General features: G+C 44.5%; 1 protein-coding gene across 10 annotated transcripts in view; it reads left to right on the top strand.

The window, feature by feature from the left end:
- Window positions 1–14,162, top strand: part of KCNT1 (potassium sodium-activated channel subfamily T member 1) — a 2,308,650-nt gene that overhangs the window by 1,736,470 nt on the left and 558,018 nt on the right. For all 10 annotated transcript variants that reach the window (XM_069609538.1, XM_069609540.1, XM_069609539.1 and 7 more), the window contains 2 exons: window positions 7,223–7,306; window positions 13,885–13,979. In XM_069609538.1, coding sequence (XP_069465639.1) covers window positions 7,223–7,306; window positions 13,885–13,979 — 179 coding nt within the window. The remainder of the gene's footprint in view (window positions 1–7,222; window positions 7,307–13,884; window positions 13,980–14,162) is intronic.

Consider the following 14,162-nt stretch of genomic DNA (forward strand, 5'->3'; position numbering starts at 1 on the left):
GCACACTTCAGGGGGTGAGTCACTGATTTAGTCTGTTTATAAACACTGCAAATTCACAATGCAGACAAAAACTTCCAAAAAGCATTTAGAGTAGAATAAGCATGAATTCCGGACTATGTATTTTGCTTTTAGGAATTTGCCGTTATAGCATGTTTTTTTCTGCCGTTGTCTCTGTTACGATAATCACAAGACATTCCATCTCTGTTTCCTTGGTCACTTGACAAAATCCTTGTGCCTACAAGCTTGTGTACACTGTAGACATGTTTGACCATAGCACATAAAGTGGCCCTTGTTTTTATTGTGCCAGAATTAATGAATGCTTTGTTGTAATGTGTCTATCTTTCCCATCTCCCTGGCATGCTTTTCAGGATGTTTGTTGGCATGTATGAGGTAACGAGTGCCCAGAGTATGGGATGCCGTGTGAGTGCGCTGTTTTTCCTGCGCTACTCTAAATTCTTTAAAACACAATTATGAACCCTGCCAATGGTATGTATTTTGACAACCTCTGAAACCTGAAAAGTAGATTCATGCAGGCATGGCATGTGGCCATCTTTGCACCAGACCTGCAGATGAACTGCTCTGCTGTTAAATCTCAGTTACCAGTTTAATGGTATCCACTACAGAGCCTAATTAGCTTCCTGACCTTGAGAACATTCAGGCATGTAATTGCTCATTTTACTATAGTCGGTAAAATAGCTATAACCAGTAAAATAGCTCACTGGGTTGAACGCTTGCTGCTACGATGTGTGTGGGATCTGCAATTGGCAGGTTCGAATCCCAGCAGGGCTAAATCAGCCTTTCATCCTTCTGAGGTAGATGAATGAGTACCAACACAGGTTGGATGATATTGTATGTATATTTGTTCTATATAAAGTGCTTAATCGTAAGTGCTATATAATAACACATCACTATCATTTGGCCTTGGATGTCTGCTTGCTTTTACAGTAATTTGATAATATCGGCCTAAACACACTGATATTAATGATACATATGGTGATTCATTCTTGTATGAAATGTATATCACATTATAGTGATATCATAACCATATTTTTCATAGTGTATTTAGGAACTATGCTATACAATGCCACTTCCTGTTTTGTCAAGGCGTGAAGATTTGTGTTCCATCGCTTCCTGTGATGTCACTTTGGGGTGGAGTCAAATGACATCACTTCATGTGATGTCATCAGAGGTCATGGGTCATGTGATGTCACTTCCGCTACCGCTGACATTTTGGTGAAATGACATCCCTGTTTTATGTTAGTTACATTGTGGCTGGTTCTTATAGAGCACCACATGCAGGGCCGGGCTGTCTGAAAAAAGGAGGAATGGAAAATAGGATGGACGGGGAAAATCAGCCCACCTTAAAAATGATATTATTAACGAGTTGTGTGTCGAGGGCCATGGCATGGGGCCCAGTCATCTTTGGGGCCCAGTCATCTTCCCGTGCCCACATGTGTTAGGAGAAGATTTTCCAGGGGAGTTGACACGCGACTGCAGATTGCATCTCTATATATGATCTTGTTACAGGTTAGTTCAGAGCGGCTGCTGGCCGTGACGTGCACGTCGGGTAATGCCGCAGAGAACGTCCAATGATATAGAGTCTACTGTCAAGAGCATCTTGAGAGCGAGGGTGGACATCTTAATATCAATTGATTGTTCAACGAGCATCACTGGAGGTCCTTGAGCAATTGCTGGAGGTGCTCCCACAGGTTCGGACAGTTAACGGCACAAGCAGCCATATTTAAAAAATGTGCATTGTTCAGTGGCCTCTTAAGGCAAACTTTATCCTAATCATTATAGTGCAGAGCCGGCACTGGTACCCAGACCCAATCATGATGAATGCAACAGCACTACAAGATCATTCATTTTATTCGTAATTTGTAAATAATAATAATTATAATCTTTTTATGGTGCAAGGTAAGGTCTCAAAACATTTGGAGATCACACATGACGTCACACAATCAAGCATTCTTGTCAAGCAGAGTATGTAAAATAGGGGCTTTGCTAGCACTGTACATGGGAAAAAGTGGCCCTGGTCATTCGTTATAAAGATATCACAAATAGAGGAACAAGGTCAAAGGCTGAGTACTGTTATCCGGGCACTGGACTCTGAGTTGCAAGACCATTTTTACTTTTGGTAGGGAGAATTTTATTCTTATAATGCATGGTCACACCATAGTCCTTTTCAATACTCGGTCATGTACTCAAACTGATGCCAGAGACCTTGCAATTGTTTATGTGCAGAATAAATTCAGAATCTATTAGATAAACACCACCAAAATGGTGTCTGTAATGTTTCTCAAACAAAAAATGTAAGCAGATTTAAATAAAATGCTTTTCAAGCCGTGTTTGTGGTTTAATGCAAGCACTACCATGCACATAGTTGACAGCTCTCCAGTACTACCCTCCAGCATTGCAATAAATAAATATTCTCCTTCAGAACTAATGGCTTGAACTAGAAACGGGAGGCCGTTCAGAAGAAACAGATCATAAAGTCGGGTCAAACCTTTATTAGTTTGGGGTATTAGGCACCTATAAGCCGAACCTATTACATTAGAGTACAGCTAGGGAGAAATGGCATAGGAGGGTCACAAAGCTTGAAGGTGTTTGGTTATTTGCCCACCCATTGACTGCCCAGGGCCATGCTAATACTTACGGCCATTTTCACTCAACTCCTGTCCATCCCCACCCAAAACACATCCTCCTGGGATCTCTTTGAGGTCGCTTTATTCAAGCCGTACCATCAAACTTTGCACTCGAATATGACATTGTTTTTTGAAAGCAGTCTTCTGAGAGTTCATGACTCAGTTGGGGCTGTAAACCCGCTACTGATGCAATAATGATGTCTATACCAAGTCTGCCTTCAGCCGTTGATTTATGAACACTATGCACATCTTTAGCTGAAGTCCTATTTAACACAAGCATTGGCAAAGCCAACAGTTGTGGCCTGTATATAAGTATTAGTAATTTGCCAGGCACTGCTATTTGATGCCCAAGTACTCGCACCGTTTTGCACCGGCTACCATCAATGGCCAGTTAATACCAGTACGACAGTGCCTGGCAAGTGCCTTTTCCATGCCTACACAAAAGCCCAAACCGTTGGTATTGCAGATGGTTGTTTAAATGCTCTAGTGGCAGCTAGAAATCTGCTCTTTGCGGGCTCAGGCCACAGCACTGTGATGCCACTGCTTAGATCAATGGTATACAGGATTGTGGGGAAGAGGCTGCACTCAGAAGTTCTGTGGGGAATGTTAAACCTTTTTTCAATGGGATAGATGTATTTGTATTTTGTATTTGTATTTATTTAATAACAGGATGCAATTTCAAACAGAAATAACTTACAAAGTATGCAATAACAGAGAACAGAGGCAGTCCTAGCATAAGGTGCCTTTACATAAGAGCAGTGTTGTAGTGAATGACATATAACGAGTGATGAAGGAGTACGAGTAGGAACATAAACCAGGCATATGGGTGGGCAGACATTACAGCTTGATTAACATTGAGAGCCTGTGTCCGGTATTTACGTATATACAAGTTAGATAGAGTGGCAAGAGGGCAGAATGCAAGAGAGATGGGTAGGGTGGTTAATTGGGGTAGGAGGTTGTTGGGGCGTGCAATGCTCCTTCCTAGAAGGTGGAGTTTGGGTTTTGATTTATAGCGTTCTACTGATGTGATGACTTGGCGGAGAGCATTCCAGTGGAGCGGGGCAAGTAGGAAAAAGGAGTAAAAGCAGAACGAGGCGCATGGGTGGGTGGCTGATAGGCTGCAAATAGTCACAGATCGAAGAGTTTGAGGGGCAGAGTACAGTGAGATGCAGTCAGTGAGACAGTGAGGGACAAGCCCATGGATGGATTTATAGATGAGTAGCAAGAATTTAAAGAAAGAATGATTTTTGTATCCAGAATGGTGAAGGTAAGTAGAGATAGTAAAGGATATGAGTAGGTGGGAAAGGGTGTGTGTCTTCCTTGAAGGGAGCATAAGATTGGCGAGGTAGAACAAGAAGTAGGATCATGCCGTCATGCAGTTGCTGAGCACAAGAGTACAGATAAGGGTTTTAGTTGAGTGGTGTGTTAAATGTGAGCAGTTTCTCTAATGTTTAGGAGGTTGGATCTGGCTGAAGTGGCAGTGGGTGTGATGAACTGGAAGAGTTTCAGATCGCTGTCAAAGAGAACCCCAAATTTGTCGGTGAGGGGGTGAGGAAGTCAAGGGGAAAAGACATTGGATAGGGGATGTGTGATTGTCATTGGAGGCAGGAAAGATGTTCCCCGTCTTTGAAGATGAGGTAGCCTAGAGTGATCCAGTGGTGGATGTCAGTTCGGAAGTTGCTTATGCATTCGGAGAGTTAAGGGATGAAGGAGGGGAATACAAATAAAATCAGGGTATCATCAGTGAGGAGGTGATAGTCCAAGCCAAAGGAGGAAATACATTTGCCAAGCGAGGAGATATATAGGGTGAAGAGAAGTAGGCCCCAGACCGATCTTGAGAGACACCCACTGGTAGGGGTTTTCAGAAGCAGCTACTGGAGTGCCGTGAGGTGGAGAAGGAACTATTAGGGACGTAGGATACCCAGTCGAATATGGTGCTCTTTAAGCTAAGGAGGGGAAGCGTCTAAAGGAGGGAGGGAAGATCCACAGTTTTAAAGGCAGCAGAAAGCTCTAGAAGGATAAAATTAAGAGAAAGGCTGAGAGTGGTGTGCAGTGGTTAGAGAATTGGCGACATGGATGAGTGTACTCTGAGTGGAGTGTTTGGACTAGAATCCAGTTTGGAGGAGGGCAGCAAGTTACTGTACCTCGAGTTAATTAACAGTTCAACTCTACTCTCGCTTGGATTGTAAAGTGATAGTGAAAGAGAGAGACGACAGCTCAGTGGAATGAAGTGTGTTGGTATCAGAACTTGTTTTTTCTTTAGGAGGTGTGTGATGGTGGCTGTATAGTACCAGGTTGAGAATGTACCAGTTGAGAGAGATAGTTTAAATAAGATCGTGATGGGAGTGGAGATGACAGGTGCAGGTGAGGGAGAAGCGAGATTGAGAGAAGAGTGGGGGGAAGATGGAAGGAGCAGAGAATGTGGCAGTGAGTGAGTGAGATGGGAAAGTAGATGTGGTGTCCTGAATTCTGGTGATTTTTGTGGATAAGTAGGAGTAAAAGACATTACTGTAGGGAGACGAGAACATGCAGATATTCCTGGGCGGGGGGGCTGACATGGAGCTCATGGATATTTTGTAAGGGTGCGAGAAGAGAGAGTGAACATTATTAGTATAATGAGAGCATTTGTCTGTGTCATGTGCTGGGGTCAGGGTCAGTAGAAAGTTCTAATAGGCAGTGAGAAGAGTGGAGTTTGCGCTTTGTGCCAATGGCATAATTGGATGGCAAGGGAGATCCATTGTTAAGGGCGTAGAGGGGTAGGTAAAGAAGTAGGTGGGCTAATAATTATTTAAGGGTATAGCTGGCCCAGTGCTAAATTTAGTAAGTACATGTTTAATTGAGTGAGCAAGTGGAAAAGATAATTTGGAATGAGATATTCGGCCTCATTACAAGTGTGCCGGTCCAGTAACAACTGTGCCCGTAAGCCTACTGGCACCGTTGTTACCAGACCGGTAGACTGCGAGTCTGCATGCAGGTGCCATGCCGCCCGCACACTTTGACAGAAGCACCGGCACTGTTGCGCACAGTGCCGGTGATTCCATCCTCCCCATTCCGATTGGCTCAAATGGGAATGGGGAGTTATGAATGCCGCCGCGTGACTTACCGGACTGCCAGGTCCGTAATGCCCGGGTTATTCCGGCAAGTCAGGCGACGGCAAATCATCACTAGTTCAGTGGCAGCCTGCCAGTTTTACCGGCACGGCTACCACCAGACTCGTATTAAGCCCCATTGACTTGGTCAAGGTAGGGGACAATGGAGTCGGGCTTGAATTTACATTTGGTGATAGATGAGGGAGGAGGATGGGAGAGTGGGGTTGGAGTTGAGAGGGTGAAGTTAATGAGAGAGAGGTCAGAAAGTGAGGGTTCAATTGTGAGAGCAGGGCAGACCAGGGTGTAGAATAGGAATATTAGATGAAGAAAGGTTCCTTGGATGTGGGTTGGGAGGTTATTTAGGTTAACTAGTGAGTTATCAAGGCTAGTGGACTCAAGTTGGAGCTGGTGAGCCTTCATCATATTGGCGAGAATGAGGTCACCTATTTTGAAGGCAGGAATGTCAGCTGCACTAAAAAGAGACACTCATCGGATTTTAGATACATCTTACAATTTAAATCCACCATGAGTACACGGATGCACAAAACCCACCAAAAATGTAATCCTGACCAAACAGAGGTAATGATCTTTGGCCTCACTCAAAAACATCTAACACATTGGGCCTCATTATGACCATGTCGGTCCGGTAACAACGGTGCCGGTAAGCCTACGGGACACATTCCTACGGGACTCAATGGGAATCGGGACTTACATTTTCCAGCGCTTGACTTCCCCGAACACCAGGGTTGTAATTCCCCGGTGTTTCCGGCAAGCCAGGCGCCGGAAAAAGTTGCATGTCCGGCGGCAGCCTGCCATTTCTACCGGCACAGCTACCGCCGGGCTTGTAATGAGACCCGTTATCTTATTTCTCTGTCTCCTGGCATCACGCCTACACAGTTTTCTCATGTCTGATTGTGGATTGTTACTCCCAGTCACCATTAGTTTGGTTGCTCACTCTGTTTCTGTGTACCGGATTCCGCTTTTAAAAAAACTGCAACACATCTAAAACGTGGCCACTGGAATGCTCCTGAGATTCTCCTGCAAAGCCCAACTGTCTTTGGAATTTAGGCCACTTCGTTGGCTGCCACCGGGGTCCAGTTCAAGGCTCTATGCATGATTCGTAGATCCTAGGCCTCGTTAACTGGCTGACAGGGGAGTGGATGATCATGAGGGTCATGCAGAATGCCAAAGTTTACTCTTAAAAATGGCGGCTGCTGAATGTAAGCTTCCCTATTGGCTGTATTGGCCAATGATGATAGCAGGGTGGGATTATTTATGATACCTTTTCTGGTGGGTGATGTTTCCCATCTACGCTGAGATGTTCCTCATTATTGTGATACCCATTCCCAGCGGGAAGGTACAAAGTGAAAATACATGTTTAGGGTAAACCAAATAATGGGAGGAGCCATTGTCCTGGTGCACTTGCCTTTTCACAACTGTAGCGCTTTACCTAAATGCAACTTCCTGTCTCCCTCCATTGTTTTCTAGATCTTCTGGCCGCCATTGAGGAATCTTTTCATCCCAGTGTTTCTTAACTGCTGGCTGGCGAAATGTGCCCTAGAAAACATGATTGTGAGTAATCCGATATTTCATACATGTGTGTTTGCATGCTGACTCATATTAGATCAAAGTACCCTTTTGTTCCGCCAGTGGAGTATTTCATTCTGAAAAAGGTGCAAGGTAAATGTATGGATCAGCATGCTCTTGAACTATTGAACTCGCCTTCAATTACCTGTGACGTCACAAATGGGAAAGTAGGTTTTGTCACAATTACGCAGTCTCTGATCATGTTGGCACAAAGCTTTGGTGGTTTGCAATTACTGCTTAGGCCATCTGTCACTTATTGGGGGATAGGACACATTTAAATCTGCTGACATTATTACACTTTGCACATGTCTTGCCCCTGAATATTTTATAAGACTCCCGAAACTTTTATTAAAACTCTGCTACAAAAACAAATCCAAAAATTCGTATGGCGGGGGAAAAGACCTCGCACAGCCAAACAAATAATTTTGAGGGGCATACCACAGGGAGGTCTGGGAGTACCAGATCCAGCAAGGTACACTCTAGCCACACAGCTATCTCACGCCATCACATGGGTCCAAGAGGCAGACAGACCGAAATGGACTCAACTCGAAGAAGCTTGGTGTCTGGTGTCACCCTCAGTTCTCCCACACCTACCAACAATAAAACCACAGGCAAGCAGCGGACCCCTACTGGCAACGACAACAACAGTTCGCTGCTGAAAAGAAGCGGCCCGTAAATGGGGCATCTGTAGTCCCATGGGCCCCCTAATTCCCACCTGGAATAGCCCTGAATTCACCCCCGGCCTTTTAACACACGGCTTCCAACCCTGGGTAGAGGGAGGTCTACGGACAACCTGCGACTTTCTAGAGGTAGGTACGCCCATCACATTTGAAAGGTGCAAAGTAAAATTCGGGGTGGGGGAACGGGAAAGATTCCACTATGCCCAAATCCCCCATTGGCTGTCCCACAGAGCAATCAGGGAAAAGTGCTCCAGAGAATTAACAGCTCTGGGGCTCTCTTTAACAACTCCTATAAGTAAAGGCAGGATCTCGACTCTTTATCGACTTCTCGACAGAGCAGACCCCTCAAAAAAAGAAAGGTACATGCTTGAGTGGGAAAAAGATCTGGGAAAGGAAATTGCAGTCGAGGAATAGGGCAAAATCTGGGCCAGACTACATAAAAGCTTGCAATGCATTACAGACAGAGAAGGGGGCTACAAAATGTGCTACAGGCACTACGCAACTCCGGCGCAAATTAACAAGGCCAATCCATCCATACCCGGAACCTGCTGGCGAGGATGCCCAATCCCCGGATCATTATTCCGCATGTTATGGTCATGCCCGAAAGCTGAACTGTACTGGAGAGAGGTACTCAATCATATCAAGGAAATATCGGGCCTCTCCATCCCATGCGATCCCGGAATCATTCTCCTGGGCGACACAGGTGGGGGCGCACTCCCAATCTCAGGCCACATCCCCAAGCTATGTACGCATCTACTTCTAGCAGCAAAAATAGCAATGGCCCGGGTATGGAAAAACAAAGAAGGCTCTTCAGTGGCTCTCTGGTGGGCGAAATGTTGGGACACAGCGGTGGCCGAAAAAATCACGGCGGTCCGTACAGGCTTCCTAAACAGAACCCTGAACATATGGGACCCGTTTATGGAGTATGCTGCCAAATTCCCAGCCCTCACCAGGAGGCCCCCGCTGACCAGATGGCTCCAAGGTAGCCCGCTCTACTGAACCACAAACCTACCCCACAGCGTCCCGTCATGCCGCAATCTGTGTATCCCACTTGGCATCCGAGGACGAGATGGACCACGGACAATAATACTTCTTCCAGCACTAAGAGCCCCATCACACCGGTTTCTCCGATAGACACTGCTGCCCTACCATATTATCGAATGCTGCACCATTACTGCTGTTATGTTCAATGTAACGCTCTTTGAAAATGCCAATAAAATGATGTTATGAAAAAAAAAAAACTCTGCATTCTTGATCCATTCAGAGGGTTAATGTCCACCAAGGTTTCCCAAGGCTGCCTGCATTTTCTTGTTCTGCTTCTTTACAAACCCGCAGGCATCTGGGCGCCAATCATTATGTAGATATCATTGAAATCATTATTGCATTGAGTATCTGGAATATTTTGTGTAGGCATCTTTGACAGTTACATGGATATGTTATTGTGCAGTTCTTAAAATTATTCTTGTCTCTGTATGCGTAACAAGATTACTATGTGTGTATTTTGCTAAATGTTTTTTGTAATTGTGTATAGAAATGTGATTATCTTATAGGCATGTTAAACATAATGTTTAGATATACTGAAAACTGTTGTTGTTTAGTAATACTAAACAGATTATTTTGTAGATTTATTGAAAATATTGTATTGTGCATTTCCTTAAAGGAGTATTGTATGGATATACATATATAGGGTTTATTTACTGCTTTGCTGAAACAGATTACTACGTGTCTATGCCTAAATAAACTTGTTTGTATGTTTTCTATAATAATTAGTCGTTCAGTATCCGAAAAAGGAATGTTGTGTAGCTATCTTGAAAATATTATTGGTTGAAGAAACTGAACATATTAATAACACATGTCAGAACATTCGTTTTGTGCAGTTATCTTGACAAGTATTCATTTGTGGGGAGCCCGAACATGATTATCTAATGAATATAAAATGGTGCTTAGGTGTCCAGAAATGGATTAATGCTCGGTTTATCCACTCACTGCACAGAATAGTTAGTCAGTTTTTCTTAGTGACAAAGCAACGGTGAAAAAGCTCGACAGGAATGTGTTCTTTGTAATTTGTTTGCATGCATTGATATTGTGGATATCGCAAACCTCTGATTGGACTTTACTAGCCAGCCGGCCAATGAGCCCAATCATTAGGACGTTTACTATGTAGATATCTGAAAAGGTATATTCTCTAGGTGCCGAAATTAGGAATTCCACAGATATCTGAAACACAGTATGTGACTCAGGGAACCCAAATGGTTTATTGAGTTGGCATATCAAAATTATTTGATTTAACTGTCCTAAACATGATTATTACTTGGATATCTGGAACAGAATTTTGTGTAGGTATGACAAAAATGTTATTGTTTAGACATAGATTTGCACAACAATTAGTTAGAACACTATCACGACTCTGTTGACATACTTTACCAATCCGCTTTGAAATATCTTCAAACCTAAAAAGTCATTTAAAAAATGTAACTGGCGTGAAAGCCAGGATTAGCCCTATGCAAAAAAATTATTTTCCTAGAACATTACCCTTGTGTGTTGTTCCATTTCGCTGAGGTTAAGAAGAAATGTGCCAGTCTTTTAAAAATGCATCTGCCGCCGCTAATAGTCATTGGCCCTCATTACGACCCTGGCGGAGATCATGGTGCAATATGCACCATGGAGCATGGCGGAAAGCTGCCAATACCGCCATGGGGGTTGGCGGATTTACCGCCCCATTCCGACCTTGGCGGGGCGGTAAATCCCCAATCCCCATTTTACCCTTCCCCATTCCCATTTTTGCCCCATAGGGTATAATGGGAGCGGGGAAGGCGTCAATTACGCCACCGTAAATTACGGTGGCGTAATTAACATCAAGGTCCCGTAGCGCCATGGATTTCTCCGCCCGGAAAAAGCAGGCGGGAAAGGCTCCATGGCGCTACGGGAACTCGTAGTAGGGCGGAAGGGTCCGCCACGAATACCGCTGGCGTAAACCCACTCCGCCAGGGTCGTAATGAGGGCCATTGGCTTTAGTCCTATGGAATGTGTAAGGTATACATGGAGAGATCTTCAGAGAAGTTTACAAAAGATCACCACTTCTCAAAGGACCTCTTTGGGAATGTTTTACATGCGGGCATGCTCAGGCTTGCAGGAGCCAGATTGGGGAAGCCCCATTAGTACCTGCTGCAGTGAGGGGCGTGAACCCCATTGCTGAGCACAGCAGCAGTAGTCTAGAATGTGGCAGCACATTTTGGCAGAGCACTTTTGGTGCACTGTAAGTGGCACCGAGAGTGCGCTGGGCCTGCACTTGCAATGTGGTCACGTTTGTGAGGGAGGGCACTTCCTTTCCCCCTTCAAGAGAGTGCTGTGCTGTGCATTTGAGCATAGTGGCAGAGTCCACCCCCAAGACATTACGTGCTCTGCACACGCTTTGATATTTCGAAGCACCATAAAAGGACTCCATCATTTACATTGAGAGTTGGGCGGATTTTCACTCGGGAATACCACCACTGTGGCATTATTTCCCAAAACCCACTCTATTCAGCGGTTACCCCAGGAAGCTGCGGTTTGGATTGTAGCAATACAAGTTCATTTTCTTTAAAACCAATGTTTGACTCCTTTTCCACCCGATATTTGAGGGTGGTGCTGGATCCTGTATAATGCGGGTGCATGACACGACTGTACATGTGTGTAATGCACACACGGGTCCATGTATACCTTTCCATGCATTACATGGGAAAGGTGCTGAGAGGGTGGGTGCCAGAGATGGCAGCCTTTTTACCCCTCACAATATCTCCATTAGTGAAAAAACGTTTTCCTGGCATTGAAAGGAGCACTTGAGATGCCCTTTTCTACATGAAAGCATATGTAAAAAATCATTGGGCACTGTTCAAATGTGAACATTGGTGGATTTCCATTTGGATAATCCAACTGTTTATTGTAGCTGCAAGTATTGGCTTGGATTAGGCAGCTATCATAGCTGCAAGCTTGGAATTAGTGGTGCGGTTAAAATTGTGACATTTCTCACATTCTCGTGGTTAGTTTGGTCAGCCATAAGCGGGAACCTTTGCATTAGAGTACAGAAAGGCAGACATGGCATATGATGACGGACACACAGTTTGCAGGTGTTGTTTGGTTATTTGGCCACCCATTGACTGCCTTGCAATGTGGTCACCTTATCCCTAAGACCTTTCCCACCCAGTTCCTGCCCTAACCTCCCAAAACACAGCCACATGACAACTCTTTCAGCTGACTTTAATCAAGTCATACCATCAAACTAAGCCTAACGTGCCTGCCAGTGTTTTTTCGGAACAGTCATCTGTGAGTGTATGACTTAATTGGATCTGTGAATGTGCAACTGGTGTAATATAAATGCCTTAACCAGGTCTGCCTTCAGCCATTCGATGTATAAAAACAATACGTAAATGATGGATTGACTGTTGGCGAATGATGGTTCTGGTGAATTGTGCTCCTTTGCAATGTTGATGTAATTTAATATGTGTGTATTAAATAATGATCAATTCATTCTTGAAAATAATGTATCTTAATAAATACATGTTGATACCTTTAAAAATAAAAAAACAACCTCTGGACAAATTTTTCAGTAGATTGTAAAAACAATACGTGTCATTCACTGAAATCCTGTTAAAAACAAGCATTGGAAAAGTCAACAGATTTGGCTTGTGTAAAAGTATTATGCATTTGCCAGGCACTGCTATTAGATGTATGGGTACAATCGACTAATAATGTCCTTTTATACATTCTGCTATGTCCCTGCAACCAAGCTAACTCAGCCTTCTAAGGGATGGTGATCCCTAGATGTTGGGGGTGTGCCGCCTATCTAATGTGAGGGAACAGAGAGAGGCTGACCCTATTTCAGAGTAACCCCTGAATATGCAAACAAGCTCCCATTTGGACTCATCATATGCAAGTGCATCTCATGAATATTCATGAGGGATAGCCTTACAGACTACTCGGTTCGCATCCCTCGAAAATGTGGACTGTGCTCTCAGTTTAATCAATAGGTCACAGACACTCGCTAGATCCTCCGCTTCAGCTCTCATGCTCTACATCTGTTCTCAGGGTTGCTGTGAGCTCCAAGAACCCCGAATCTCTCCATGCTGGCGCCATACTACCCCTCCTTAAACTAAAAGTATATTTTTATCACTATCAAGAAAGCCTCAGTCACTGGTTCTCCTAAATACAGTGGCTCTCATTACGAGTTGGGCCATATTCCAGCAGTAACTCTGCCAGAATACCACCCAACTGAATTACCTTTACCGCCACTTGGTCCAGCGGAATTACCGCTGGATTACAAGTGACTGCGCTAATCCCCATTGGACTCCATGGGGCATTTTTGGCGCAACTACTGCTGCTGTAATTCCACCGATTTTGCCGATTTTCGCCGGAAAGTGGAAGGGTTTACCTGTAGCATCATGCTGGAGGTAAACCCCCCACTCCAGAGCCATACTCGTAATATGATGGTGTGGGGAAAGTGGCGGTAATTCAGTTATCGCCAATTTTTCCCACACCGCCGTACTTGTAACGACCCCCATTATCTTTCCTTTCCAGCCAATGCGAAAACTGGATTCGGAGATCACGACAGTGGCACAATTTGAAATAATCTCAAATCTGCAGGCAAGTGCCTTTGAGTGGGTGGCACACAGAAGTACTCAAGAGTACACAAGCCTGCTCACTTATCAAGCTGTGGTGATGTTAGGATGCCTTCGGGTCCTGTTCTGGAGGAGGACGGGAGGGGACAGGGTGGTCTTGTGGCTTGGAAGTGGCCATTAAAAGCATTTACTGGGCCTGCACCTTTCGGCTGTGTTTCGGAGAAGGAAGAGGTGTATATGTTCTCTTCAGCCTGTCGTTCATAACATGTATTTGTTTTTTTCCCCACAGAATGATTTGCATCGAGCTATCCAGAGGACCCAGTCTGCCATGTTTAATCAAGTGCTGATCTTAATCTGCACCCTCCTGTGCCTGGTCTTCACAGGGTAAGCTTATGTATTCCAGGAAGCGGTCATGGGTTCTGTCTTATATTATTTATTTATTTATTTCAGTACACAAAGCTCTAAGGCATCTAGGCGCTAGTTGCCATGTCTTGAAGCGGGCAGGATCAGGCTGAAGTTGGGTTCTGTACGTGCAGGTTGGGAAGGTTGTAATCAATGCATCTTTCC

The sequence above is a fragment of the Ambystoma mexicanum genome, chromosome 8 (genome assembly GCF_040938575.1).
Source record: "Ambystoma mexicanum isolate Mex_15411 chromosome 8, UKY_AmexF1_1, whole genome shotgun sequence".
In the NCBI taxonomy this organism is placed as follows: domain Eukaryota; kingdom Metazoa; phylum Chordata; class Amphibia; order Caudata; family Ambystomatidae; genus Ambystoma; species Ambystoma mexicanum.